This window comes from Talaromyces atroroseus, assembly GCF_001907595.1.
Source record: "Talaromyces atroroseus strain IBT 11181 chromosome Unknown scaffold_0, whole genome shotgun sequence".
Taxonomy (NCBI): Eukaryota; Fungi; Ascomycota; class Eurotiomycetes; order Eurotiales; family Trichocomaceae; genus Talaromyces; species Talaromyces atroroseus.
Window position 1 is genome coordinate 1890754 of NW_017971432.1, and position 24964 is coordinate 1915717.

The 24964-nt window shown below is 47.9% G+C and overlaps 10 protein-coding genes across 10 annotated transcripts, besides 1 other annotated feature; 6 read left to right on the forward strand and 4 right to left on the reverse strand.

Moving 5' to 3' along the window:
* Positions 1–291: 291 nt before the first annotated feature.
* UA08_00668 (Rho1 guanine nucleotide exchange factor 1) lies at positions 292–4138 on the forward strand (the record flags this gene model as incomplete). Its single annotated transcript, XM_020260499.1, has 4 exons — positions 292–3022; positions 3078–3508; positions 3556–3999; positions 4070–4138. The coding sequence occupies 4 exons, from the start codon at positions 292–294 to the stop codon at positions 4136–4138; spliced, it is 3675 nt and encodes a 1224-aa protein (XP_020124652.1).
* A 1406-nt stretch (positions 4139–5544) lies between these two features.
* UA08_00669 (Septin-like protein spn3) lies at positions 5545–7037 on the reverse strand (the record flags this gene model as incomplete). Its single annotated transcript, XM_020260500.1, has 6 exons — positions 5545–5788; positions 5848–6453; positions 6528–6615; positions 6675–6791; positions 6857–6926; positions 7017–7037. 6 exons carry the CDS (start codon positions 7035–7037, stop codon positions 5545–5547), a joined length of 1146 nt encoding a protein of 381 aa, XP_020124651.1.
* A 2060-nt stretch (positions 7038–9097) lies between these two features.
* Positions 9098–9183: a repeat region (Identified by RepeatMasker using a combination of RepBase library and repeat library created with RepeatScout).
* A 258-nt stretch (positions 9184–9441) lies between these two features.
* UA08_00670 (SVP1-like protein 2) lies at positions 9442–10832 on the forward strand (the record flags this gene model as incomplete). The annotated part of the gene is made up of 5 exons (XM_020260502.1): positions 9442–9550; positions 9617–9655; positions 9720–9817; positions 9898–10254; positions 10305–10832. 5 exons carry the CDS (start codon positions 9442–9444, stop codon positions 10830–10832), a joined length of 1131 nt encoding a protein of 376 aa, XP_020124075.1.
* Positions 10833–11193: 361 nt separating this feature from the next.
* Positions 11194–12103, reverse strand: UA08_00671 (hypothetical protein; the record flags this gene model as incomplete). Its single annotated transcript, XM_020260503.1, has 2 exons — positions 11194–11983; positions 12048–12103. 2 exons carry the CDS (start codon positions 12101–12103, stop codon positions 11194–11196), a joined length of 846 nt encoding a protein of 281 aa, XP_020124076.1.
* A 478-nt stretch (positions 12104–12581) lies between these two features.
* Positions 12582–14527, forward strand: UA08_00672 (hypothetical protein; the record flags this gene model as incomplete). Its single annotated transcript, XM_020260504.1, has 6 exons — positions 12582–12741; positions 12806–12967; positions 13043–13419; positions 13475–13568; positions 13633–14279; positions 14366–14527. The coding sequence occupies 6 exons, from the start codon at positions 12582–12584 to the stop codon at positions 14525–14527; spliced, it is 1602 nt and encodes a 533-aa protein (XP_020124073.1).
* Positions 14528–15335: 808 nt separating this feature from the next.
* On the reverse strand, positions 15336–16621 carry UA08_00673 (hypothetical protein; the record flags this gene model as incomplete). Its single annotated transcript, XM_020260505.1, has 3 exons — positions 15336–15755; positions 15819–16105; positions 16153–16621. The coding sequence occupies 3 exons, from the start codon at positions 16619–16621 to the stop codon at positions 15336–15338; spliced, it is 1176 nt and encodes a 391-aa protein (XP_020124074.1).
* Positions 16622–17669: 1048 nt separating this feature from the next.
* Positions 17670–18334, forward strand: UA08_00674 (hypothetical protein; the record flags this gene model as incomplete). Its single annotated transcript, XM_020260506.1, has 2 exons — positions 17670–17811; positions 17898–18334. The coding sequence occupies 2 exons, from the start codon at positions 17670–17672 to the stop codon at positions 18332–18334; spliced, it is 579 nt and encodes a 192-aa protein (XP_020124071.1).
* Positions 18335–18707: 373 nt separating this feature from the next.
* UA08_00675 (hypothetical protein) lies at positions 18708–19208 on the forward strand (the record flags this gene model as incomplete). The annotated part of the gene is made up of 1 exon (XM_020260507.1): positions 18708–19208. One exon carries the CDS (start codon positions 18708–18710, stop codon positions 19206–19208), a length of 501 nt encoding a protein of 166 aa, XP_020124072.1.
* A 932-nt stretch (positions 19209–20140) lies between these two features.
* UA08_00676 (hypothetical protein) lies at positions 20141–22005 on the forward strand (the record flags this gene model as incomplete). Its single annotated transcript, XM_020260508.1, has 2 exons — positions 20141–21494; positions 21548–22005. The coding sequence occupies 2 exons, from the start codon at positions 20141–20143 to the stop codon at positions 22003–22005; spliced, it is 1812 nt and encodes a 603-aa protein (XP_020124069.1).
* A 252-nt stretch (positions 22006–22257) lies between these two features.
* UA08_00677 (hypothetical protein) lies at positions 22258–24656 on the reverse strand (the record flags this gene model as incomplete). Its single annotated transcript, XM_020260509.1, has 6 exons — positions 22258–22394; positions 22477–22804; positions 22918–24006; positions 24069–24216; positions 24252–24354; positions 24623–24656. The coding sequence occupies 6 exons, from the start codon at positions 24654–24656 to the stop codon at positions 22258–22260; spliced, it is 1839 nt and encodes a 612-aa protein (XP_020124070.1).
* Between the last annotated feature and the right edge of the window lie 308 nt (positions 24657–24964).

The window sequence follows — 24964 nt, forward strand, 5'->3', positions numbered from 1 at the left end:
AGCGAATCTACGGCCGGGTCATCCATCAATACAAAATAAGGAAGAAAAAAAGAAAAAAAAAAAAAAAAAAAAAAAAAAGAGGAGAAAGAGTTGCTCATCGGTGCCAGGAAGACACCATCGTGTTAGTGGCCTTCTTACTCCTGGCTCACTCGTGACCTTATTAGGGCCCTGCATGTGATCTCCTCCTTGGAAAACCCGAGCCATTGTTTGATTTTGAGAGTACCTTCCAAGTCTTCGTCCACATTGCGATAATCATTCAATTATCATCCAAGTCAGTCTCCATTGCCCACCATGGCGAACTTAAGACACCAGCAAGGCCAGAATTACCGGCCTAATCCATATGAACCTGCATCAAATGTCAAGCGCAATGCGGCTGCTTTCTCCGATATATTCAGTTCAACCTCCCATGCCGGTCGATCACAGACGATGACTTCGCAAACCCCTCCTTTTCCGACCGACCGAGCACGAACCATGACTTCTCATATCCCACCACCTCAAATGCAAAGGCAGCCAGTGCCGGCTGTTCGCCATATGTCTGGCGGCTATGAATCGAATGCTCTGAACGGCTATGGAGCGAGTGCTGTCAATGGCTACGGAAATCATGCAATCCCCAACGGTAGCGTTGCCCCGTCACAGCAGGCACCCCGGAATTTTCATCAACAATACTCACAGCCACATCCACGGGGCTCTCCATATCCTCCACCATCGCGAGTGACACAGACCCCAATACCTCCATACTCTAATCCTAATGTGCCAGTTCCTCATGGTCGCCCAGTCCAACCGCCAGCGTTGAATTCAGACACATTTCGCTCGCGCTCGATGGCTACCGTTCCAACGAGGGGCCCTCCGGGATATCCAACACATCCCAATAACTACCAGAATCCTAACAATGTCTTGCGCCACCAACAACCTTACAATGCCGTCACGAGAACACCCCAAGGTCGCCTTGTGCCTGAAAAGAAAGATCCGCATACAATGTCTTTGACTTCCTTTTCATCCTCTCATGATCATGCCCACACAGCTTCCGGCCGAACGGTACCTATAAAACGACCTCCTTCTGGTCCTGAAAATATACCGTCACAACTGCTTCCTGCACAGACATATGCACCTACGTTTTCAGAACAGACAAATCATCTTGAAGACAATTATCGTCCACGTCGCCCTAGTGAAGCATCCATAAATTCCACCGCCATGTCTATGGCCTCTACACTTCTTCCCGACCGAACCATGAGCCTACAAAGTCAACCTATTCAAAAGATGAATAGTCAATCTACTGCTACCACAGCGGCATCCCAGCCTCGCAAGGCAAAACCTTTGGTCTATCCAGCCCTGCTCTCTCGCGTCGCCGGCGTTTTCCGAGAAGGAATGCCACTTGCAGAATATCAAAAGAATGGCCTGTCATACCAAAATGCATTTCCGGGATCGAAAGCGGTAGATTTGATCGCCCATATCATTCGAACTCAAGATCGGAATCTCGCGTTACTACTGGGTCGAGCCCTAGATGCACAAAAGTTTTTTCATGATGTAACGTATGACCATCGCCTGCGAGACTCTACCGTTGAGATATATCAGTTCAAGGAGACCATGACTGAAGATTCACCTACCTCGGACGTCAATGGAGTGTTTACTCTTCTCACCGAATGCTACTCTCCAACCTGCACTCGTGATAATCTTTGCTATTCTATCGCTTGTCCTAGACGGCTCGAACAACAAGCTCGCTTGAATCTCAAGCCCCAGCCTGGTCTGCGCCATTCTTCGTCCAAGGGCAGCCTGCACGCAGATGATGATAACGACGACCAGAAGCTGTGGATTAACATGGTTCCCAAAGAGGTCTCTGATGCCCTTGAGGATCGCGAGAAAAAGCGCCAGGAAATCATCTTTGAAATCATGTATACTGAACGGGACTTCGTCAAGGACTTGGAATATTTGCGAGACTTTTGGATGAGGCCACTTCGTTCCGCTGGCAATACTAGCTTATCTCCCATTCCTGAGCATCGACGCGAGAAGTTCATTCGAACTGTCTTTGGGAACTGTTTGGATGTGCTGAAGGTCAATTCTGGCCTTTGTGAAGCACTCAATGCGAGACAGAAGGAAAACCACGTTGTGCGCACTGTTGGTGATTTATTTTTGCAGCACGTCCCGCGTTTTGATCCTTTCATTAAGTACGGCGCCAATCAGCTTTACGGGAAGTATGAATTTGAGAAAGAGAAAGCTTCCAACCCAGCGTTCGCCCGCTTCGTAGAAGAAACAGAGCGGTTGAAGGAGTCCCGAAAGTTAGAACTGAACGGCTATCTGACGAAACCAACAACTCGTCTTGCCAGATATCCATTACTTCTCGAGCAGGTGGCTAAATACACAGCCGATGACAATCCAGACAAGCAAGACATTCCAAGAGCTGTCGGCCTAATCAAGGATTTTCTTTCTAGGGTCAATACCGAAAGTGGAAAAGCTGAAAACCACTTTAATTTGGTTCAGCTTAATGCTGCGCTAAAATTCAATCCTGCTGATTATGTCGATCTGAAACTTACCGAGGAGAACCGACAAATGCTTTCGAAAATGGCGTTTAAAAAAGGGCCAACTGACAGTTCTGAGGTTACTGCCTATCTTTTCGATCATGCTGTGCTGCTCGTGCGCATCAAGGTGGTGAATAAGAGAGAAGAATATCGAGTATATAAGAAGCCGATACCACTTGAATTATTGGTCATTACCCAAATGGATGAGATCATTCCCAGGCTTGGATTAGCAAAGCGTTCATCATCGAGCCTTATCCCTGGGAAGGTATCCGTCAATAACGCTCCTGCGCCGAAAGAAGGCCTTCCCATCACTTTCAGACATCTCGGGAAAGGTGGTTATGACCTGACACTTTTCGCTACTTCTCCAACACAAAGGAAAAAATTCATCGAGATGGTTGAGGAACAGCAGAGGAAGCTTCGGGAGCGCAACAGCAATTTCTATTCCAAGACTATTATATGCGAAAATTTCTTCACGGCGAACAGCCGGGTTACCTGTTTAGTGCCCACTGGTGAGTTTTGCATGGCGCTGATTGTTTCCATTGTAATACTGACTTATTCTCGCAGACGGTGGAAGGAAGTTGGTCATTGGTACTGAAAATGGCATTTTCTTAGCCGAGCGGTGGCCCAAAGATAAAAACGCAAAACCACGACGAATTTTGGATGCCACTGCGGTCACCCAGATCGATACGCTAGAAGAATATCAATTGGTGCTGGTGCTAGCCAATAAAACCCTTAGCTCATATCCGATGGAGGCCTTGGAAGTAAACGAAGGCCAAAATCCTCTTGCTCGCCGGCCAAAAAAGATTCAAGGTCATGCAAATTTCTTCAAAGTCGGTATTGGACTAGGGCGACATCTTGTGTGCTCTGTCAAGACATCGGCGCTCTCAACTACAATCAAAGTGTTTGAGCCCATGGAAAGTTTGACGAGAGGAGGCAGGAAACCAGCTTTGGGCAAGATGTTCAGGGGAGGTCAAGATGCCCTGAAGCCTTTCAAGGTGAGTTCAGATGGTGCTGCTGTTTTTCATGACTCATTACTAAACAGAGTTCTGTTCAGGAATACTACATACCTGCCGAGTCCTCTTCCGTACATTTTCTCCGATCAACCCTGTGTGTTGGATGTGCTAGAGGTTTTGAAGTCGTCAGTCTTGAAACAACAGAGAGTCAGTCACTCCTCGACCAAGCAGACACTTCTCTGGACTTCGTGGCCCGAAAGGAAAACGTTAAGCCAATTTATATTGAGAGATTGAACGGGGAATTTCTTTTGAATTACAGTGATTTTTCTTTCTTCGTTAATCGAAACGGATGGCGAGCACGACCGGACTGGAGGATTTCTTGGGAAGGTACACCAAACGCCTTTGCACTATCTTATCCATACATACTAGCTTTCGAGCCGAATTTTATCGAAATACGACACATTGAGACGAGTGAACTTATTCACATCATGACCGGAAAGAACATTCGAATGTTGCATTCTTCGACAAGAGAGGTAAGTCGACATCAACTGCATCAAGGTCTTGATGCTATCTTCAATGAACATGAGGCTAATGTAATCTCAGATCCTATATGCCTATGAAGACGAAGATGGGGAAGATGTGGTGGCCAGTTTGGACTTCTGGAAACGATGAACCAAGTCAAGAAAATGAAGACAATCAGTCAACCAATTTATTTTCCAATCCTGTTTCTATGTCTTTCTTGGTATTCTTCTTTCTCCGCCCCTTGCCCCCTTCCTCTTCGCATTTCCCATTTCAGTTTACTCTTTTTTCCCCCTTATTACATTGTCTTCTTTTATGGTAGATGATCGAACGACCCACTGTCATGTTTGTAAGTGTAAGAAACTGGCTTTGTGTCATGAATTCAGAACTGCAAATATGACAAGTTGTATCTTGCGCTTGTCTGTTTTTCTTTTTTTTTCGATTTCACGTTATCTAACAATTTTTGTCTGTTGGTTAACTCTTTTCCCACCATTTTTTCACATTTGTTTTTTTATATTTATTTATCATTGTTCCCTGTTTTCATTGTCTGCTTGATCTTGGCGTGCTACTCCATTTTATTCTCTATTTATCTACCCATGAGCTGGATGTATCTGATTTATGTACAACTCTGTTGAACGCGTCTGACAATTTGAGTTGTTATTGCTAAAATTATTCTTTGTATATATCTTGATATAGTACTACAGCTCGTTATCTTACTCATCTATCTGTAATTAACTAGTTAAGTTAAATAAAACTTGCTTAGGTAAAACTTGACTAGCTTGGAATAGTTAATACCTCTGTATTTAAGAAGGTTTACAACACTGACTGTATCTGATTCCATCCATTTCCCCTTGCCCTTTATCTTGTGCGGTGAAGTTTTAGATGAGGATATGTGGCTGTTACAATAGGATTAAGCCGCTGTCTTTCTCCGTATAGAAAGAAGATTAAATTGCTTGAGATTACGTAGAGTATAATGGCCAGGGAAAAAAAATCATGCCATAAAAACGAGACAATTATTGAGATAACTTGAAAAACTAGAAAATAAAAGGGCAAATATGAAAACCAGAAAAAAGAAATTCAAAGGTGATTGGGAATCTTTTTTGTGCCGCAAGCTCAAAACCAGAGAAAGGAACAGGAGAAGACAAAAAGAAAAAGAAAGGAGCGGATCTTGACTAAGATATCAACACGAAAGCCTCATTCCGAAGGCAATTTAAGGCCATTAAAAGGGTGTTATTTCCAATCGGATGTTTTAAACCACCTAGACAACCGCAGTCGAAAGATCTCCGAGCGGTAATAAGCAAGACACGTAAGAAAGGAGGAAAAAAAGAGTCAAGGGGGAGAGAAGCTTCGAGAACGAGCGCCCATAGTCCATCATCACACCTGCTCAAGGTTTCGTTCAGCCCAACTATCAGTTCACCAAGCCCCGAAGTTCTCTTTTAAGCCGCCATTTCTCGAATCATAGATCAGAGGGTGCCATATTGCCACGACCAACACAAACCTAGACCTATCGTGGCGCTAGACACCCTAACACATGAATTCGTGTACAAAAATAATTATAGTTAAGCCTCCCCATTGGTCTCTTCACTTGTAGTAAGTTGAGAGCTGGCCTCTCGTTGCATTCGGGCCTCGATCTCTCGGAGCTGGCTTTCACGAGCCAGCAGTTCTTGGCGCTTCTCATTGATCTCGCGTTGTACTTTGAGTTCAATCTCACGCAGTTTCTCCTCCTCGCGGCGAAGCTGCTCCTCCTTCAAGCGCACAGACTGAGATGCGAGATCCTCTGGGTTCATGGAAGAATCTTGGTTACTATTTACACACTGTTAGCATATTACTATCACAAGCCAGGGCGCTTCCGCATCACTTACGTTCCAGCACCGCCATCAACACTCTTGCTGAGTTTCTCAGTACGGTAGTTTTCGTAGAGGAAGTCATGAGTAATCTCCTTTAGGTCGGCAAGATGACTATGTAGAAGCGCGCTTCGGATGGCAAGAAAGTCTGAGTGACGAGGGTTCTCAACTTCAACAATGCCCCAAGGGTACTGTCTGGCTCGCACCTTCTTGCCACCGATCTCCAAAACTTCTTCGGAGCCAACAATGGCAAATGGCATCAGGCCACGCAGTTCAGCGTTCTCCTCAACTGTATCTTCGTCATCTTCCTCAATATCGTATGGGAAGTTGTAGACGGGAATGCGGTAATGTTCAATATCTTCCATAACCAACTTCTTTGATTCCGCCAGCTCGGCTGGGGTCAGAGAGTCTGCCTTGCCGATTACGGGGATAACGTTGACACGTGGGGACAAGCGCTTCATCAATTCGATGTCGAGCTCTCGCAAACCGTGGCCAGTAGGGGTGATAAAGTAGAGGAGGGCATGGACTCGGTTGTCTCTGAAACGGGGGTTACGCTTAATTCGTGACTCTTCGGCAAGGATATCATCATATTGGCGCTCGAGATATCCCACAATCTCTGAGAAGCTATCCAGATGTGTTAGCTGATGGGCTGAACATTGTTGAAGATTCGAGACACGCTGTGTCCCGGCGGATCATACCTGGCCTCATTGTCAATCTGGTCACCAAATCCAGGGGTATCGACAATCGTTAGCGAGATGCGAGTTCCTTCCTCGTCGAGTTCCAGTTCTGATAATTGCAGTGATTAGTCGCCAGTATTTGTCTGCAATATAGCCAATTCCACGTACCAACTGTCACGGGCTTGATCCGCACGCCTTCCTCGATGTGTGCGTTGGCAGCATCGTCTGCATCTTTGTGCTCGAGAACTTTCTTTCCGCAGAGAGTGTTGACAAATGTCGTGCGTCCTGGTGGATTTCCATCAAGTCATTAAATGATAGTCCCGGAGTTGACTGATTTGTGCGAAACTCACCAGTTCCACTAGCACCGCATACCATCAAGCAGAATTGGATACCCTTCTTGACATTCTTCTTGCGACGGATCTATTAGAGGTAAAGCGTGTTAGTTCAAGGGCTGTTGAAGGTGGTGGTATCCGTAGGGAATCCGGGGAAGATGGATTGAGAGAGCTATACCGCGTTGAGAGGGGAAGACATAGCGAGCAGAGAGAATTCTATATGCTGATTGAGAATTGCACCTGGGATGTCAAAGAATGGCCGAGTGGAGGACGTGGGAAGCTCTGGGAAAGAAAAGACGGTCTCCTGAACGGGGCTTTTTGGGGCAGGCAGGGAGGGAGGTCTGTTTAGGGGGGAAAGCAAGCTGTCAGGCCAGCTAACCTCATTGGATGCTAGCGCTGCCTCTTTAGTGCCTGGTCGCGGCTGCGTGCCTCAGGCGGCAGTTCCCCTTTTCCCAGGTCACGTGGATATCCTTCGTTTGGCTGCGCTCGTCCTTGTACGACCGTATCTGTGTTATGTTGTTCGAATTCCGCGAGGCTGTTTTACTAAAAACCCAGCATTTATTATCGGTGCATGCACCGCACAACAAACCAAACTAGCTCATTTATCCTGGCTTACTGGAGAAATCCAATGTGAATAAGGACAGCTACAGAGATCTAAGTTTCTTGGAGATTCATGCATGACACATACCAGGCCATCACGGTATATTTTTGACGAGCAAGCTACATAGATTGCACTGAGGGACGTTGACCAACGGTATTCTAATGCGAATCAGAACCATCATATCACGTGATCTTGATCACGTGATATGAAGATTGATTACCAAAACCTTTAGCCAATACGATAGCAGAGGTCACGCTCTGTGTGGATTTTCAAGGAGTCGGGTGGAGCCTCAAGGACCAATCAGACTTTTGGGGGAGTTCCCGACTCACATTGTCCAAGCTTGTATTAAGCTCTTGCTCGACAACGCGACATCTAGGAAGCGTCAGCTCCAATTTATGCGTGGTGTAGTTGAATCAATACCTTACTTAAAGGTGTAACATTAGAAACAACAGGTAAGTCGATGAATGAGGTCAAATTAGGGTGTATGTGTAAGTGGGTCGCTAATGTCCGACCCGCTTTTATTATAAACCCTGACAACTGAACCTCGATCAAGATTTCTTTGCTTTCCAGGGGCAGGTGAAATAGATCGTTCTCGTCTTTGTTTACAACACGTCAGTTTGCTTTCTCTATTCCAAGTATGACTCAATTTTCATCGTTCTCATCTCCGATACCTCTCTTCTGCTTTTCGTGCCACTACATTGGTCATTCAATTTCACGGCTCATACCAAGAACGTCCTTTAATCATGATCGAGGGGAAATGTATGAGTGTAGGAAGAGGCTTGATTGAGGCTATTCTGGAGGAGAGCAGCGGGTGCCGGTATTCCAAAAGGGCACCGCCGGGGTGCTGGCCTGGGAAGCGAGATGAGAATGTCTAAGAGATTTCATCGGATCAGCTATTTAAGGAAAGAACGTTAACTGGCTCCTTCTTCTTCTCCTTTTTTCCCATCCCACTGTAGCCAACAACTCATCCTTTACTATCCATTGCCAACTTCTCCTGTGAGCGCTCCTTGCATATTGAAGGCAAGAAACCGACTAGCATTGAGTACTAGTTTAACACCATGTCCGCTGAGCGCACCACACATCTCAAGTCACAAGTCAACACAGTGAATCAAATATGCCTCACCGAAGACAACAAGCAATGTTGAATCTCCTGAGAAGTACATGTCACTGGATACGTTATGTCTTTGATGACCTGCCTGAGTCGGCAAAAAATTCTGCGTACAATAATGTTTATCACCAGAGCGTAGAGCACTACGCAGAAGGGAGACTTTGGGCTCTTCGGAAAAGTGCCCGGGAAAGGTTGGGCATTCATTGAAGGGATCTTTGCTTGTGGGAAAACCTTGGTCCAAGCTACAATAGCCGATTTCCGTTCGTTGGTTGTGGCACCCACCAATGCAGCTGTTCAGGTCATTTTCAAAGAACGTCTTTGAAAAGATACCACAGCCGGATGCTCTTAGTGTTCTGTATGCCGGTGCAAAATATGCGGCAAGACCGAGAAGGGCAAGAAGTCAATTGGGACTACATCGTCAAAGAATAGCCTGGATATGAGCGTTGAAGACGTAATCCCGCTGACGGCGAGAATGAAAGAGCAGAGATCGGGAGTGAGGAATGTGATGAATGCATAAGACGTTAGAAGTGGACAGGGAACTGATTACGAGAGCGAAATATATGGCATATTTTTACACATGAATGAGCACCTCCATTAAGAGGTCCCTTTGTAGTGGCTTACTGGTCAATATTCCGTTACCGTATTAGATTAACAAGGCTCACGACATACTCCCGGCAACTGGTGAAGACAGAGAAGCGCAGGGGAAAAAGAAATCAACCCAGTCCAACTCAACTGTGTATGTAGGACGTTTAGCTTGGGGGACGTTAGTCTGTTAATCACGTCCATAAGGTATCTAATATCGGAACATCTTTTCCCCCCGCCTGACGTCTTCCCGACCACATCAAACTTGCAGCCAAAAAAAGAAAAGAGAAAGCATCACGACGCTGCACAATAATGAATACACGACAAGTGATCGATGACTCGACAGGGCCTGTCTCCCTGTCTGCTGCCTTTAACAGCGACAGTAGTTGCTTCTCTGTCGGTTTAGATACGGGCTTTTGCGGTACGCTGCGTCGCGCAAGGTAAACAAACAGAATAAAATAGCTTATGGTTGTTTTGTCCCCAACAGTCTTTAATTCAGACCCATGTGAGCTCAAAGTCTCTCGAGGTGCGCAATATTTATCACATGCTTGATTAGAGATGAGTTCTCCTAACTGTTTTACTCCCGAAAGACTTCAACGCAGGCATAGGCGTCGCGGAAATGCTAGGGCAGTCCAACTACCTAGCAATCGTCGGCGGAGGCAGACAGCCAAAGCTACCACAAAACAAAGTATGCTATGAATCATACTGTGACCATCCGGCAGCGTCCATCTATATGTTCATCCAGACTAAATCCTTCTCGCCTGGTAGATGGTTATCTGGGACGACGTTAAACAGAAACCCGTTATTACGCTGGAATTCCGTACCTCCGTCCTCCGAGTACGTTTGTCGAAGTCGCGCATTGTAGTTGCGCTACTCAATAGTGTCCACGTTTTTGCCTTCTCCACGCCGCCGGAGAAGCTGTCGGTTTTCGAGACGACAGACAACCCATTAGGTTTGATATGCCTGGGCAAGAAGCTCCTGGCGTTTCCTGGCCGATCTCCAGGGCAAGTTCAATTGGTAGAGTTGGAAACCGGGAATGTCAGTATTATTCCAGCACATAGTACAGTTCTTAGAGCCATTGTGCTTAGTCCGGATGGCGAGGTATTGGCTACAGCAAGTGAAGCGGTTTGTCTACCATGTTCATGTTGGCTATTTGTCTCTGACACTAAGACTAGGGGACTTTGATACGGGTTTTCTCTACGGGAAACTGTGCCAAAATCGCCGAATTGCGACGGGGCGTTGATCATGCCATGATATTCTCCCTTGCCATTTCCCCCTCAAACACATACTTAGCAGTCACATCGGACAAGTCGACATTGCACGTCTTCGACCTTCCGCATCCACGAACATTATCACGACGGAGCCAATCTCCGTCTTCATACTCAGAGGACGGAATCAACCAAAAATGGGGGATTTTGGGCAAGATACCTTTGCTTCCTAGAGTGTTCTCTGACATATACTCCTTTGCGAGCGCCCATTTTGAAATCGGAGACGACTCTCTGAGCAGTGCACCTTATATTCCTCCACTGGGGACATCCGTTGGACGACCATCCAAAGGCGTCCTTGGCTGGCTAGACGATCAAACCGTTTTGATCATAGGTGCTGGCCGAGAAGGTCGTTGGGAAAAATTCGTTATTCGTGAAGGTGAAGATGGCAAACGATTCTGCACAAGGGAAGGCTGGAAGCGCTATTTGGGGGGTTGATGATATGTTTCAGGCCGATAACAGAGACAGTGATCCATACTCTTGCACGTACTCAGCTACCATCGCAAAATATCAAGCTCCGCCTATTCCATCCAGATCCAACGGATAATTGTTCTCAGCAAGGACTCCCGGACAATGAAGGCATATCAAGTCGCTCACCGAGCATGAACCCGGAGGTAGGTTGAACTCGACCGATCGATGCATGCCGTTCACGTAACAAATGACTCGGACAATTTCCGTATACCGTGTTTAGGGTCTGCTATTGCGACATAGTTCTCCCGAGATGTTGATATGTAGACAGATGCCCATAGAGTCATAGTGGATATGTATAATGTATATTTATAAATGCACCGAATAACTTTTAGTCTCGTTCGCGCCGTCGTCTTTCTCGCCTTCGATCCGGAGACTCTGATCGGTCGCGATAGGTTCGCTTTTTGTAATCGACCTCGTCCCGATCCCTGTGAGATCTCTCCCGGGAACGTGGCGCTTCATCACTTCCCCTGCGACGGTGACGATGGCGGTGTCCATGAGCATGTTCGCGGCTAGCGTGTCGTCGACTGGATTTCCTCTTTTCGCTAGATTTCAGGCTTTGTAGAGCCCGAGCGACTTCCTCCTTCTTCTCCTGGATTAGATATTCCTTCATGGGATCCTCCTCGTCGTGATCTCGCATCAGCTCCGCCAATTCCTTCTCTTCCTTGAGAAGAGGGCGCGGTTTCTCTTCTATATCACTGTCATCGTCATCTCTCCTTCCACCTCGACTTCTCCGTTGCCTATGCTCGGTATCCGTGTCGCCATCTCCCTGTCTGGATCGTTCGGCAGCCTCACCCATGATCGTTGCGACATTGTCTTCCTCAGCCTCATCATCTCGCCGCTTGTATCGCGTATGATCGACCCGAAGAACACGACCCATAACGGTTGCGCCTCCGAGGTTGTCCACGGCAAGGTCAGTACTGCGCTGATCCTCGTACTTGAGAAATGCAAAGCCTTTGCTTCTGCCCGTATCCTTGTCGCGCACTAGATTTACGTGGACCGGCTCGCCATACTGGGAGAAGATCGTTACAATGTCACCTTCGGACAGATCAAAGGGCAGGCCACCGATGTAGATATACGCCGTATCACGATAGTCGGCGTGCCAGGAAGCTTCGGGCGGGCTGATAAAAAAAACAGCAGCATTAGCAAAAATACCTCGACAGAAGATGAAAAACACAGGCTTACACTGCATTTTCGAGCTCACGCTTGTTGAGCGCTTGAATTTGACGCACCGAGTTCATCGCTACGAAGTCTTGAACCGAGAATATACTTCGAGGAAGTTGTCCTGGAAGAGCATTTTCTTGTGAAGCTGCAAGAACGGCCAGTCAGAAGCGCGTTGGCGCTAGTGCGGGTGCCCACCCGTTTGGGACTAGTAATGTATTAAGTGGTCGGTTGGAGGCACCATTGTTTACCAGGAGCACCTTCTATCTATTTATTTCATCCTAACTGCGTAGCACCCCTCCCCTGGCTTTTGTGCTCCTGCGCCTATTTTGCGCCACATCATTGGGGTTACTCTCAGTTTGTCCTCGGGCGTGTTGCGTATACACTCTGTCGCCGCCGCTCCTGAACGCCTGGATTGCTCTCCCCTGAACGCGGACCTGTGCCTGTTTGCGGCGTGGCCCTTGAATATTGGGATTTCAAAGAATCGATCTCGAACGTCGTCGACTTTGAAATCTATATAACTCCGGTACATTTGGATATGGTCTAACTGTCTACGAAATGGTTGCAATCGGGTCGCGTATGTCTACTGGGACTCAGAACTCTGGCGGCCCGGGCAGCCGGCCGTCCAGTAAAGATGGCAACAAGAATATATGGTCTTCTATGCTGGACAGTGTGGCCAGTGGAAAACGGTTACCAGAGAAAAATATGATAGTTTTGGGTATGCGGCCACTCCACGGTGTCGTCTCTCTTGCTGGAAATTGATTGCTGATTCTAAGCTTTAGGAGGCACTCCGGAAAGTCAAAGAGAGTTCCTAGACACACTTTCTTCAGATCCATCAGATCCGCAACTACCAGACGAAAGGAGAAAGGGGAAAGTGGCGCCTATTGCAAATGAGTTTGCCTTGGGTTACACATATCAAGATGTCCTTGATGCTGACCACGAAGGTTTGTACCTACAGAAACCCCCAAAAATTTCCGCAAAGATTGTGGCTGAAGCTGACTCTGAATAAATGCGAACAGATATCCTTGCACGCGTCTCAATATACCTTCTTTCCGACCCGTCGCCCTCATTTGCACCTCTTTTACGCCCTCTCCTAACACCGCAATCCGTTCCCGAAACGCTCATCGTGATATTACTTGATTGGTCTTCTCCCTGGACCTGGGTCCGGCAATTGCGAGAATGGGTTCGCCTCCTTCGGTCTGTTCTTATATCGTTGGATGACCCAACTAAAATAGTCATGGAAGAAGTCATGACAGAATGGAAAGACAAAAAAAGGGGCCTAGATCTTAACTCGACAACGGGTGTTACGAACTCTGGAGGCCCAGTGACAATACCTCTGGGCCCAGGCGAGTGGGATGAGGGTCTGGGAGTTCCTTTATGTGTTGTTTGTCATGGGGTCGGTTGAACAATCCTTCCCTGACCGTAAACAAAATAGCTAACAATCGGTCTAGGCAAACAAGATAGAACAGCTAGAAAAAGAAAATGGCTGGCGAGAGGAAGAATTCGACTTTATCCTTCAATTTATGAGGACTATCCTTCTCAAACGTGAGTGTTCCTTTTAGGGGATGTGTTATTGTTGATCGCATAACTGAATTTCATCATGGTCTAGACGGCGCTTCATTGATTTACACAACACCTTTCCTCGCGAATTCTCTACAAAGCCTAATTCATTCGACCTTGGGTATACATTCATTATTAAGAAGGCAGTCTCTCAAACACAATGTCATTGACCGTGACAAGGTTGTTGTACCAGCAAACTGGGATTCTTGGGGTAAAATTCGTATCATCCGGGAAGGATTTGACATTGAGGGCGTAGGCGACGCTTGGTCTATCGAAATTCAGGAACCATTGGGCTTTTTGGTCAACGGCTCTGGAAGAGGCGAACTTACCGAAACATCAGATCAAGCCGCAAGCTCACCGGGTGAAGATGGCACAAGTGCTGTCGCCATATATGAGCAAGCGATCAAAGACCCTAGGCAAGATTCTGCAGTCCCGGGAAGCAGCACGCATACGAATAGAAGCAAAATCGAAATTGATACGGAAGACATGCAGAAGTTTTTGGGCCAACAGCTTACAATATTGGATCAGCTCAAGGCGGAAGACGAGAAGGATAGGGAGGCTAAGAAAGTGCCGAAGGCTCTCGAGATGTCTCCAAACCTTGACGAATCTGGACATGTCAATGAACACATTGGACCTGTACAATTTAACATGGGTGGTATTCAGGTTGATGCTGACGACATGCTAAGAAAACTCAAGGTTAGACGATTCGCGTTTCCACCCCCCGCCCACCCCCAATCCTTCCCCCGGGTCTTTACATTCGATACTAACAGCCTGTTATATAGGAGCGAGAGGCCAGTCGTATGCCAAGGAAGGAGGTTAATGCATCCAGTGCACCAACAGATGAAAAAGCCCAGAATCAGGCATTGGCTAGCTTCTTTGCTGGACTGGTCAAAAAGCCGGGTGGCAGTCCTCGCAGCAGCCCAGCACCTGGCTCGTCTAATTAATCTACACATATTACTTGTATTCTGTTTATACCTCCAAAAATCGTCAACGGCTAGTATTTAAGGCAATATCGTCGGGAAGCGCGGTGTTGTCTATTTTGTTCTCCCCCTCTCTTTTAGTCTATTCCGATGAGAGACTTGGCTTCCTATATCCTATTTTGTCCAAATTGCTGGGGGAACGCATGATCTCCGTATCATACATGGTGCCCGCACTTCTTTTCTATTTTCTTTTATCTTGTACCTATACATACCAATATGATACCCTTCTGATGGAGTGTTCCCTCCTTTGTACGGTACTTGTTATGCATTAATTTGTGATTTTTGGACAAGGAACGGACCGCGGTAGAGCCTAAACATAGCAACAGTCGTACTCCCCCACCATGCCACCATCTATTTATCATTCAGCAAAGTTTCATCCTAGTTGACCCCGAGCAAGCACTCAGGTTAGCGCGATATGACTTCTTCATCCGTGGCCGAAGCAGCAGCATCTACAGCCCCTTCAGCTCCCCTCTGTCAATGTTGACGGAGTCCTTCACTTCCGCGATATAGGCGCTATCCCATCGCCAACAGTTCATCTACTCGCCGACACATCACGGCCAATGGACTCAAGTCTCTCACTCAGGACTTGTGCGTCTCCACCGATTATGATCTACGCTCGCATGACGAGCTACGCAAGGAATCTGTGTCATCGAGCCTGCTCGTCTCAACGGACAGTCAGACTCAAGAGTCAGGTAAAGGGTAAAAATTGAAAAACAGGTTTGGGACGCAATGGATGAACGGTGTAAATACACGAGGAGCTTTATATAGGTATCTAGAAATTTTCCCATACTCGAGCCGGCAGTACACTCCTCATGATATTCCAGTGGCCGATGGCGCTTTGAGTATGATAGGTCTCCAAGATACTGGTTTTGCCAACCTCTAGAATCTGCTGGCCTACCGTCGGATAATTGGCCATATCAAAGGTTTCGGGGCCAATTTCGCGTCGTGGATACATGTATAACTCCCTCAGTTGACTACCAAGATAGTCATTTTCATCCGACGGTCGAAATTTCAGTGGAGTTCCTTGCTTTTTCTTGCAAAATATCACCATATTTGTAAAGTCTAGAGGCTCGTTTTCTGTAGATTCTTCCGAGTCGCCATTCTCGCGAAATATGCGGCACTCAGGAAACACCCATCGAATTGTGCGAACGACTAGTCCTGCCGCTGGCAAGGAAAGATCTCCGGCGTAATTCTTTTTTATAGTCAGCAGCAATATGCAAAGATTAAAAAGGTTATAAAAGGGGGAAAGACAAACAATTGCTATAACACCGTCATCTTTGAGGAGTGCATCGAGCCCCTGCATGAACTCCCAGGTAAATAGCTTGACTGGCTCAACCCCTCCTGTGAACACATCGTGAATGATATAATCGTATTGTTTGGCTTCTCGCCGTGCTGTCTCGACAAATGTAATTGCGTCGTCGATGACTGCTGTATGATTTCTTGGGAAGTTAAAGTGCTGTAACGCAAACTTATATACTACTGGATCCACCTCCACAACAGTCGTTTCTATGCCGTGTTGAATCAGGGAAGCCGGTGTAGTGCCTATTCCAAGCCCGCTGCAGAAGAAGATTCCGTTAGCTAAATCTTACGATTCAATCGAAGTGGGTGGTTGTCCTCATACATGACCAGCGCATTGCTATCTCTGTCCTCTCTCCTTGTTAGACCAGACCCTGGCTCAACTAGTCGCACCGCTTCCAGCATAGTGAATACCGCGTATATCGGATCTGATACCTTGGGATTGTAATTGGGTGGGCGGCGCGTCCACTCTCCTCCTAGTAAACTATGATCACACCTCATAGCACGGAATCCAAGTTGAGTGTTATCCAGTACAGATATGTACCCAGTTAGTGACTCTTGCCGTTCTACCAAGCTATAGTTCACCTCTTGCAACGTCAAGTTGAGTTGCGTCGTTGAACGCGCAAACGGCATGTGTACACTCGTCGTTGACAAGAGATAAGCGGCCGGTAGTGAGAAAAAGAATAGTGACATATACGAAGGAAAGATGATTGCGTAAACAGATGCAACAACGAGCTGTAGCCCAAAAGTAGTCATAAACATTGTCGAGCCGATGTATAAAGGTAAGAAAGATAGGGTTGCTGCCTGTGCTAGTTTGAAGAGGGCGACCCCTCCCAGCAGGGGAATTGGCCTTGCAATAACTGAGTTGGACTGGCCAAAATCTATGGTGTTAACCAGGCTCAAATAAGTCGCCGTCGAGAGTAATAATAGTGGGAATATCGTTATCATTTCAGTCAACACCGGTCCAGCCGGGTTGCCAAATAGAGAGCTCCACGGGAAGAGAAACCCCTGAATGATTGGAATCGACAGTGCAGCCCCTGAAATGACCCTGCGCTTCTGGCTGAGGCTCCTAGGGACAAAAGTCTCGAGTGAATAACCTGCAAATATAGCTAGAGTACATAAGGCATCGTGATATGTGCGCACAGGGGTCGACCCGTAAACAGGTGACAGAGCCAACAGAGATAACACCGAGCAGGCTGCAGCGAGCAAGAGTACAATCACAGCTCGAAAAATGTCTCTCCAAACGCGCGCGGTACGGCTCACCACGGTCCCTGGGGCCTGGTTAGGCTCAACCATCTTCAGTTGCTTCTTGGTGAGAGGCAGTGGCAGGGAACGAGCGTGTATTTAGACCGTCCGAGTTTCGCCGAAAAGATACCAGACGCGATTCATGATACTGTCCAGTACAACATTCGCACTCCCTGTGTGTTGTTGACGGCTAACTAGAATCTCGGTCAGCACAGTAGACCGCACGCACTCTATATGCGAGTTCGGCAAGGCAACATTGGAGAATGGCCCCTTTAAATAAGAACAGGAACGAAGACACTGCTAGTCCACAGGTGAAACTGCAGTTTGCAAGTTGCATCTCGAACACGCCTCAAACAGCCAAGCGGAGGTCTGGTGGGGCCCGGGAAGCGGATGGCGGGCCTCGCAAATCAGGCATCCACCCACCGCCGGCTTCACCGCGCGGTGCGATGGCGATAAATAATTCACTGTTCTTCCAGTTTTAACACATCGCAAACTCATCGATACGGCCATAGGCATTGTTTTGACCCCTGGATTAGTCAATGTAGAGAGCACCGTTTTCTCCCCAATGTCGACACGGGAGCCTTACAGCAGCACGGGTGATGTCACCGAGCGTTTGAAGCCCCCAGCTTCCGTGCAGGCAAAAAACCGTCGCAAACGTTATCTCGACCAGCACCCGGAGTACTTCTCTGCTGATCTCGAAATGGCTGGTCTGCGCTCTATATTTCTTGCCTGCGCTAGTCACTTCCTAGCAGTATCTGGATTGCTGCAGAACTAACATGTGCTACGTTTTTAGATCCATTACTCTACGATCGCCTCATCCGGCGCTTTCAGACGCCCGCGGAGAGAGAGGCAGAGGGGCGTGCCAAAGGGTTCTCCGGCATACTGCAAACTGACCTCTTGCGGTCTGAAGCGAAAATAGATGCGCTGGCTCACCCCGATCCGAATGCAATGTTGAGTTACAAACGGGGTCCCAACGGTGAAATCATAGCCGAAGACAAGGATGACATACCGGCCACGAAAGAAGAAGGACAGAAACGTTGGCAGTGGGAAATGGAAATGCGCTTTCTCAAAGGTGCCGATTACGATTTTGACTACAGCGCAGTAGACGAAAATGACGAGTATGACGACTGGAACGAAGAGCAGGAACGTTATTTCGACGAAGAAGAGCCTGAGTGGATATTGGAGGACCAATGCAAACTCGCAGGAGAGACTGGCATACAAGATTATTGATCTGGCGCCCCTCTTGTTTTGTTTGGCTTGACTATGCCTGCAACGTCACCTAGAGCAAATATTCCGATCCGGATCCGGCAATTCAGATGATATGCCCGCATCGTCAGTGCAGCAACGATCAGGAAGCGGGGTAGATATTAAAGAGGAAAAAAGAGGAAGCGAACTGATCAGTTTTACAGAATCAGCCCAGCTGTCTTGATTGGCCCCAAGAAAACAGACGTTTTAGTTGTCGAGGCATAATTACCGCGTCATCTTTACCGAACTTCAAGACTCATTTTCGCCAAAAGATGTTCCATCGCCGCCCTGTTCTATTCGCTTTTTATTTTTTTATTTTTTTTATTTTCTGAACACGAAATCTTGATCGCCAGACAACATGCTGTTCGACAAGACTCGGAATCATCTGAATAGTCTCGAATCATCGGCGCCCGGCCGCAATCATGGGAAGCCTCTTGCCTGCATCATTTTTTTCTTCGCGTCCCAAATGTCCTGTAACCTGCAACGACCGGCCACATCGTCAGATGCGACGGACGGGGCAGCCATGCAGCAACCTCGGATTCATCGGCTGGACGTCCTCCTGGCACAAGTAGGGGAACATGCACATCGCAGCCCTTACGTTACACGCTTTGAACCAATCCCGGTTGAGATGGCACCTCCTGGGAGACCCGCGGGGACATCTCGTGCCGAGATGCATGACACTCTGCTGCTGGCCAGCTTCAAGGACAAAGCCGCTTGGCAGAAATGGATTGTAACTCCGGCGTGGCAACAGTTTATGGCGAGCACAGAGAACGAAGCGGTCTTCCGGCGTATCCCACATGTTCGATGTGCTCACAGCCTCAAGGGATTGAGAAATGCACTGGAGATCCTGATGGCTTGAACCTTATGCGATGGCATGGGCATGACGCGTCTTTTTTTCTTTCCTGCTTGCCTTTTTTTTTTCTTTTTGTTGTTGTTGTTCGTATTCTCTGTACGGAGTAGTTCCCAAAAAAGAAACATTTCGACTGACGTGGATGGAGTCCGCCCATTTCCGCCTCTTGGCAGACGAAAGCTCTCGCCCATCATGCCAAGGCCCCAAGGGCTAGGGGAGGAATGCTCGGCGGAGCGTCTTGGCAGTGACACCCCATTGTTGGGCGTGAATTGTCAATCATTACGGAGTACCTGCTTCTTGATATTTGACCGACTATTGTCTTGGGGGAGACGGTCGTACACGGGCGTCTGCTGTGAGGCTATGCTGAGAGCCCCTGATCTGCAAATAGCGGCATCACTGAGCTTGGCACGCTCCGCATTGAGCGCGTACTACCAAGTCCTTTCTCTGCACACTCCCTCCGGCCAGCAACAGGCGGCCTTTGGGGCTTTTGGGCTTTTGGGCTTTTGGCGGCATTCTTCTGCTCGCTCTTGGCTGCCTCTTGGCAGCGCGGAAAACATGCAACTGCGACTGGCTCGGTTGCGCCTGCTGCGTGAGTCGTCCGCCGTCTTTCGTTCGGATGGCCCTCCCAACTCTCGCTTTCTCTCTCTGTCTCTCTCTTCTTTTTAACCCATTCCTCGCCATTCACCGTCGTCGTTCCTTTGCCAGGCTTATTTCTCATATGTTGTTTCTGCTCATTGCAAAATACATCCATCCTTGACCGGACCCGGTTCGCTATGAACCGCTGATTGTCCACAACACACATCGATCGTTCCTTTCCATATCTATTTGTATATACTGCAGCCTCGCTTTTCGATCATTATATCAAGACCTTTTTCTTACCCTCTTCATATCTTAAGCCGTGACTTAAAATGATCGTCACGTGTCTGCATGAGCCTTGTTCCATGGCCCCGGCCCTGGCCCCCCAAAAGAGGCGTCTTTCGGCATCGAGGAACGATTTCAATCCGGCCTTCAACTACCCTTGTGCAGGCTTCCCTTCCGGTTCGATTGGTTTTGGCGCGCTTCACACTTCACACATGCTGGCGGTGCCTTCGTTCCCTACACTGGCCCCGGAGGTCACAAAAGTAGCTCGGCTCACATTCAGCAAGTCTCCTCGGCCACTTGGTGCCGGTCTCTCATCAACTCCCCCATTAGCATCCCCTAAGAACAACTCAAATCGCTCCGTTCCAACATCGACATCACGGATGTCTGGATCTTCGTCAATGCGGAACCTTTTCCGCCGCACAACGACTCATAGGCAAACTGCTAGGGGGAAACTGAGCCGCGAATTTCGAGAATCGGACTGCACCGCATCGCCAACCGTCCGAAGTATTTCTCCTTCGACATCACAGGCGGTAGCCCGCCACGACCATGGGGGCTCAGTGCCTGCAAGAAAGACATCACGCCTCCGAAAGGTTACGTCACGTCTATCCCTCAAGGAACGAATAAGTTTCTCGACCGTTCCACATCAAAGGCTATCGCTCAAGAGACTCTTTCAGTCGCCATCTGCAGGCCATAGCTTGCGACAGAGGGATGTCCCAGATATTGCGATCCCTGCCAAGACTGGTGCTGGGCTAAAGTCTCGCCAGCTAGGCACCGATATGTCAGAGAGTTTCAAGGTTGACTGGTGTGAGCTCAACGACGAGTTCGCTAGTGGAAGAAAGATTCCTGGAAAGGGCGGCAAACCGATAGGGAGAGGTGCTACAGCTATAGTACGAACCATGTACCGTAAAGGCAGGTCACGAGAGGTCCTCTATGCTGTCAAGGAGTTTCGCAAGTGTGGACGAAACGAAGACAAAGTGCAATACGAGAACATGGTCAAATCAGAATTCAGCATCGCCCAAAGCCTTCATCATCCGAACATTGTGGAAACTGTTCGGCTTTGCAAGCACTCGGGGAGGTGGAACCATGTCATGGAATATTGCGAGTATGGCGAACTCTACCTATTGATCAAACAGGGCTATCTTCGCGACATAGATAATCTTTGCTTTTTCAAGCAGCTTCTACGCGGCGTGGCACATTTACACCAGAATGGTATTGCACATCGTGATATCAAACCAGAAAACCTCCTAGTCACAGCGGAGGGGCAGCTCAAGATCACCGACTTTGGTGTTTCTGAGGTTTTCTCGGGCACGCATCCAGGACTCAAAAGCTCCAATGGTGGAGATAGCAATGAGAATTCCCGAGACATTCGAAAATGCTCTCCTGGAATATGTGGTAGTATACCTTACGTGTCTCCTGAAGTTCTTGCTGAGCACGGTACGTTTCTCTCTTTCCCTTTATTGGAATAAGACCTCGACTGACGTATACAGGCGACTATGATCCGCGTGCGCTCGATGTATGGTCGTGTGCGATTGTGTGCTTCACGCTATTTGTTCGTGGTAGCCCATGGAAGGCTGCAAAGCCTGAAGATCCTCACTATAGCAAGTTTCTTGCCGGATGGCACAAATTCTTACTTCGAAACCCAGACGGTGTGATCAGCGACGAAGAATCACCGTTTTGTGGTCGAATTTTTACGACATTCCCCAAGAAAGGAATGAACCAACTTATTCTTAAGATGCTGCATCCAGATCCCGAAGTGCGCATTTCAATCGAAGAGGCCTTGAATGATCGTTGTATCAAAACGATCGATTGCTGTAGTCCAGATATCGATCATGAGACTGATACAGATACTATATTTAATGCTGTTTACAAAGACAGTCTGAGAGCGGCTCGGAAGAAGATGCAAAAAATGCACCGTCACCTTCCTCCGGGGGAAAAGCGGTTATGACTGAGAAGCCAGTGTCCTACAGAAGCCGTTCTGGTTTGAAAGGCTGAAAAGGAAACTGTATATATTTAGGCTTTTATAGACTTGATTCCTCGGGCTCTTCTCTGCCACAATGTCATCGTGACAAACATTGGCATCCGTATCATGATGCGCACCCTCGAAACGATAAGTAGAAGATGCCTATGTAAGATAAATTTTGTATGGTACACATTAACTTGTTAAAGTTGATTGAGAAAGGATTTCCCTTCTGGCTGCTCACCCCATTTTCGCACCCTTCTGTTGCTTCTCCAACAACTGAATCGCAAGCTCTTTGAGCTTAAACTTTTGAATCTTACCACTAGCAGTCTTTGGAAAGGCATCTGAGCTAGGAAGAAAGAACACAAACTTTGGCACTAATCAAACAAGATTACGTACGTACCAGTAAACATTAGCGGTTTCTCTTCTAGCTTATATTTGATCGTGAACAGAACCCACCTAGGTGACTACTCAGGGTTTCCCTAACCCACGCCCTCAGTTCATCCTCGAACCGATCCTGCTCCTCATCATGTTGGCGACGTTCTGAATTTATGCTGCTATTCGATAGTGAGAAGGACGAAGAAAGAACCACAAATACAGCCACGACTTCTCCATATTTCTCGTCTGGAACCCCTACAACCGAAGCCTCCGCAACAGCGGGATGTGCCAGAAGGCAATTCTCAATCTCGAGAGGATGTATGTTTTCTCCTCCTCGGATGATAAGGTCTTTGATTCGGCCTGTGATCGTTATGTAGCCGTCGGAAGACATGCTTGCCTCGTCACCGGTCTGCGTGCAGGTATTCAGAAGAGGTCCTATTTGTTTGTTTGTTTGTTTTTTTTGGGGTTCTTTTTTACACCCGAGTTTCAGTTCGACAAAGCCCGGGTTGATGGATAGCTTACATGCATCCAAACCTTGCCATCCTCATCTGCAAGCATTACCTCTGCTGTCTTTTCGGGAGCGCCCCAATACTCCTTCATCAACAGATATCCGCTCACGGCCAGCTCGCCCTTGACGTTAATCGGTAGGACTTTGTTATGGTTTGCTGGATCCACGACCTTGGCCTCGACATGCGGCATCAGTCGTCCCACGGTAGTGATTCTCTTCTCCAGAGGGTCATCAGTAGTCGTCATCGCAGACACTGGACTTGTCTCCGTCATGCCGTAGCAGATAGTCAACTCAGTCAGGTTTAGAGTCTTGTGCAACTTTCGCATCAGCTCCGCGGGGATACTGCTCCCGGCTGCAATGCCAGTACGAAGAAATGGGAAGCCGTCATGATCAGCGACCTCGTTCCGCTCCAGGAGACCCAGCTCGTCAATGAACATAGTTGGTACGCCGTATAATGCTGTACAGCGCTCTTCGAGCACGGCCTGGAGAGCGGCTAACCCATTGAAGGATTCTGATGGAAATACAATGGCCGAGCCATGTGTTGCTGTTGCCATGAACCCCAAAATACTTCCAAAACAGTGAAATAGCGGTGGCGGGCAGCAAACAATGTCATTCTCTGTCAGACGCATTCGGTCGCCGATCTGAGTGCCATTGTTCAGAATTGAACGATGTGTCAGACAGGCTGCTTTGGGCATGGATGTTGTTCCAGAGGTAAACTGGATGTTCACTATATCGTGAAGTGAGAGTCGCTGGTCCGGCAATTGCTGCCAATCTTCCGGATAGTTAGAAATTATAGATGAATAAGGCGTGAGAGCTTTGTATGGAGTGATGTCAAATCGGCCATTTGAATTATCAACGACAACTACGTGCCTCAGTGTTGGAATCAATTCCGATTGAATGTTTGACGCAGAATTCAATCCGGGGACAATGTGCCTAATAAGAGGTGTATTATCGCGAGGCTGGCGACGTGGTAGGTTTGCTTCAGCACTGATGATCAAGTGGCTTGCTCCCAGATGGCTCAACGCGGAGGCAACTTGATTTGCGTTAAAAGAAGGATTCAAGGGGACCAGAATGGCGCCCAGCTTGTAAAGGGCATATGTCAACTAAAAGGCAAAGGCATCGTAAGTAAGGCCTGAAACAACCGGTGGATGATATTTCCACATACGGTTGCATATTCTATCGAGTTACCGAGCATGACAGCCACACGGTCACCCTTCCGAACAGAGATTGATTGGAGCCCGCGGGCAAGCGTGTTGCTATTGCGGTCGAGCTCCTCGTATGTACATCTATGCCTCTGATGCCGCGCAACTACTCTGTCGGATGGGCGTCGTAATTAGCATTTCCTTACAGAGAGAAAGAGAGAGAGAAATGTGGCCTCACGCGGTACGATCTCCAAATTTTCGCACGATTGATTCGAAGTGGCTTCCTACCGTCTGCTCCAGCAAAGGTGGCTGTTTCAATGCGTATTAACATGTTTTTCTTCCACTGCCAATGTGCAATTTTCTTGAAAAGCTACTTTAGGGCTCGTACTCCATCAGGTCCCCGCGCACGGCTCTGCGTCAGGAAACTCCGAAATTGCCATGTCCACCAGAGACGATTGATGTTGGCACTTCTCCGCACAGCAGAGGCTCCCCTTGCAGCCGAAAAAAGGAATTCCAGTGACATGATGTCACAGTGTTTTTTGCGCCCAAGTTTGCGTATACCACGGTACCGACTTACTGCAAAGCGAGTCCCCCAGTTCAAGCTTCAACATGAATAAACTGCGTCAAAAACCCGGACGTCGAGGGGCAGTGGCGAAGGAGCAGAAGGAATGCGAGGAAGCGGAGAAGAGGAACGATGCACCGCGGGATTCACGTGAGGGGGGCATTCTCCGCTTCTTTGCAGATATTGTAACTACAACCCTAACAAGATCGTTAAGGCGGTCGTCTATGTAATCGGCCCTGTAAGAGAACTCGGGAGTTAAGCAGCTATAATGCTAGCCAGTGACAAGCTGAAAGGAACTTGAGAAGCCCATGCAGTCGAATTAGGATTAGCTGTGTAGTTGCTTGAAGCCGTACCTAG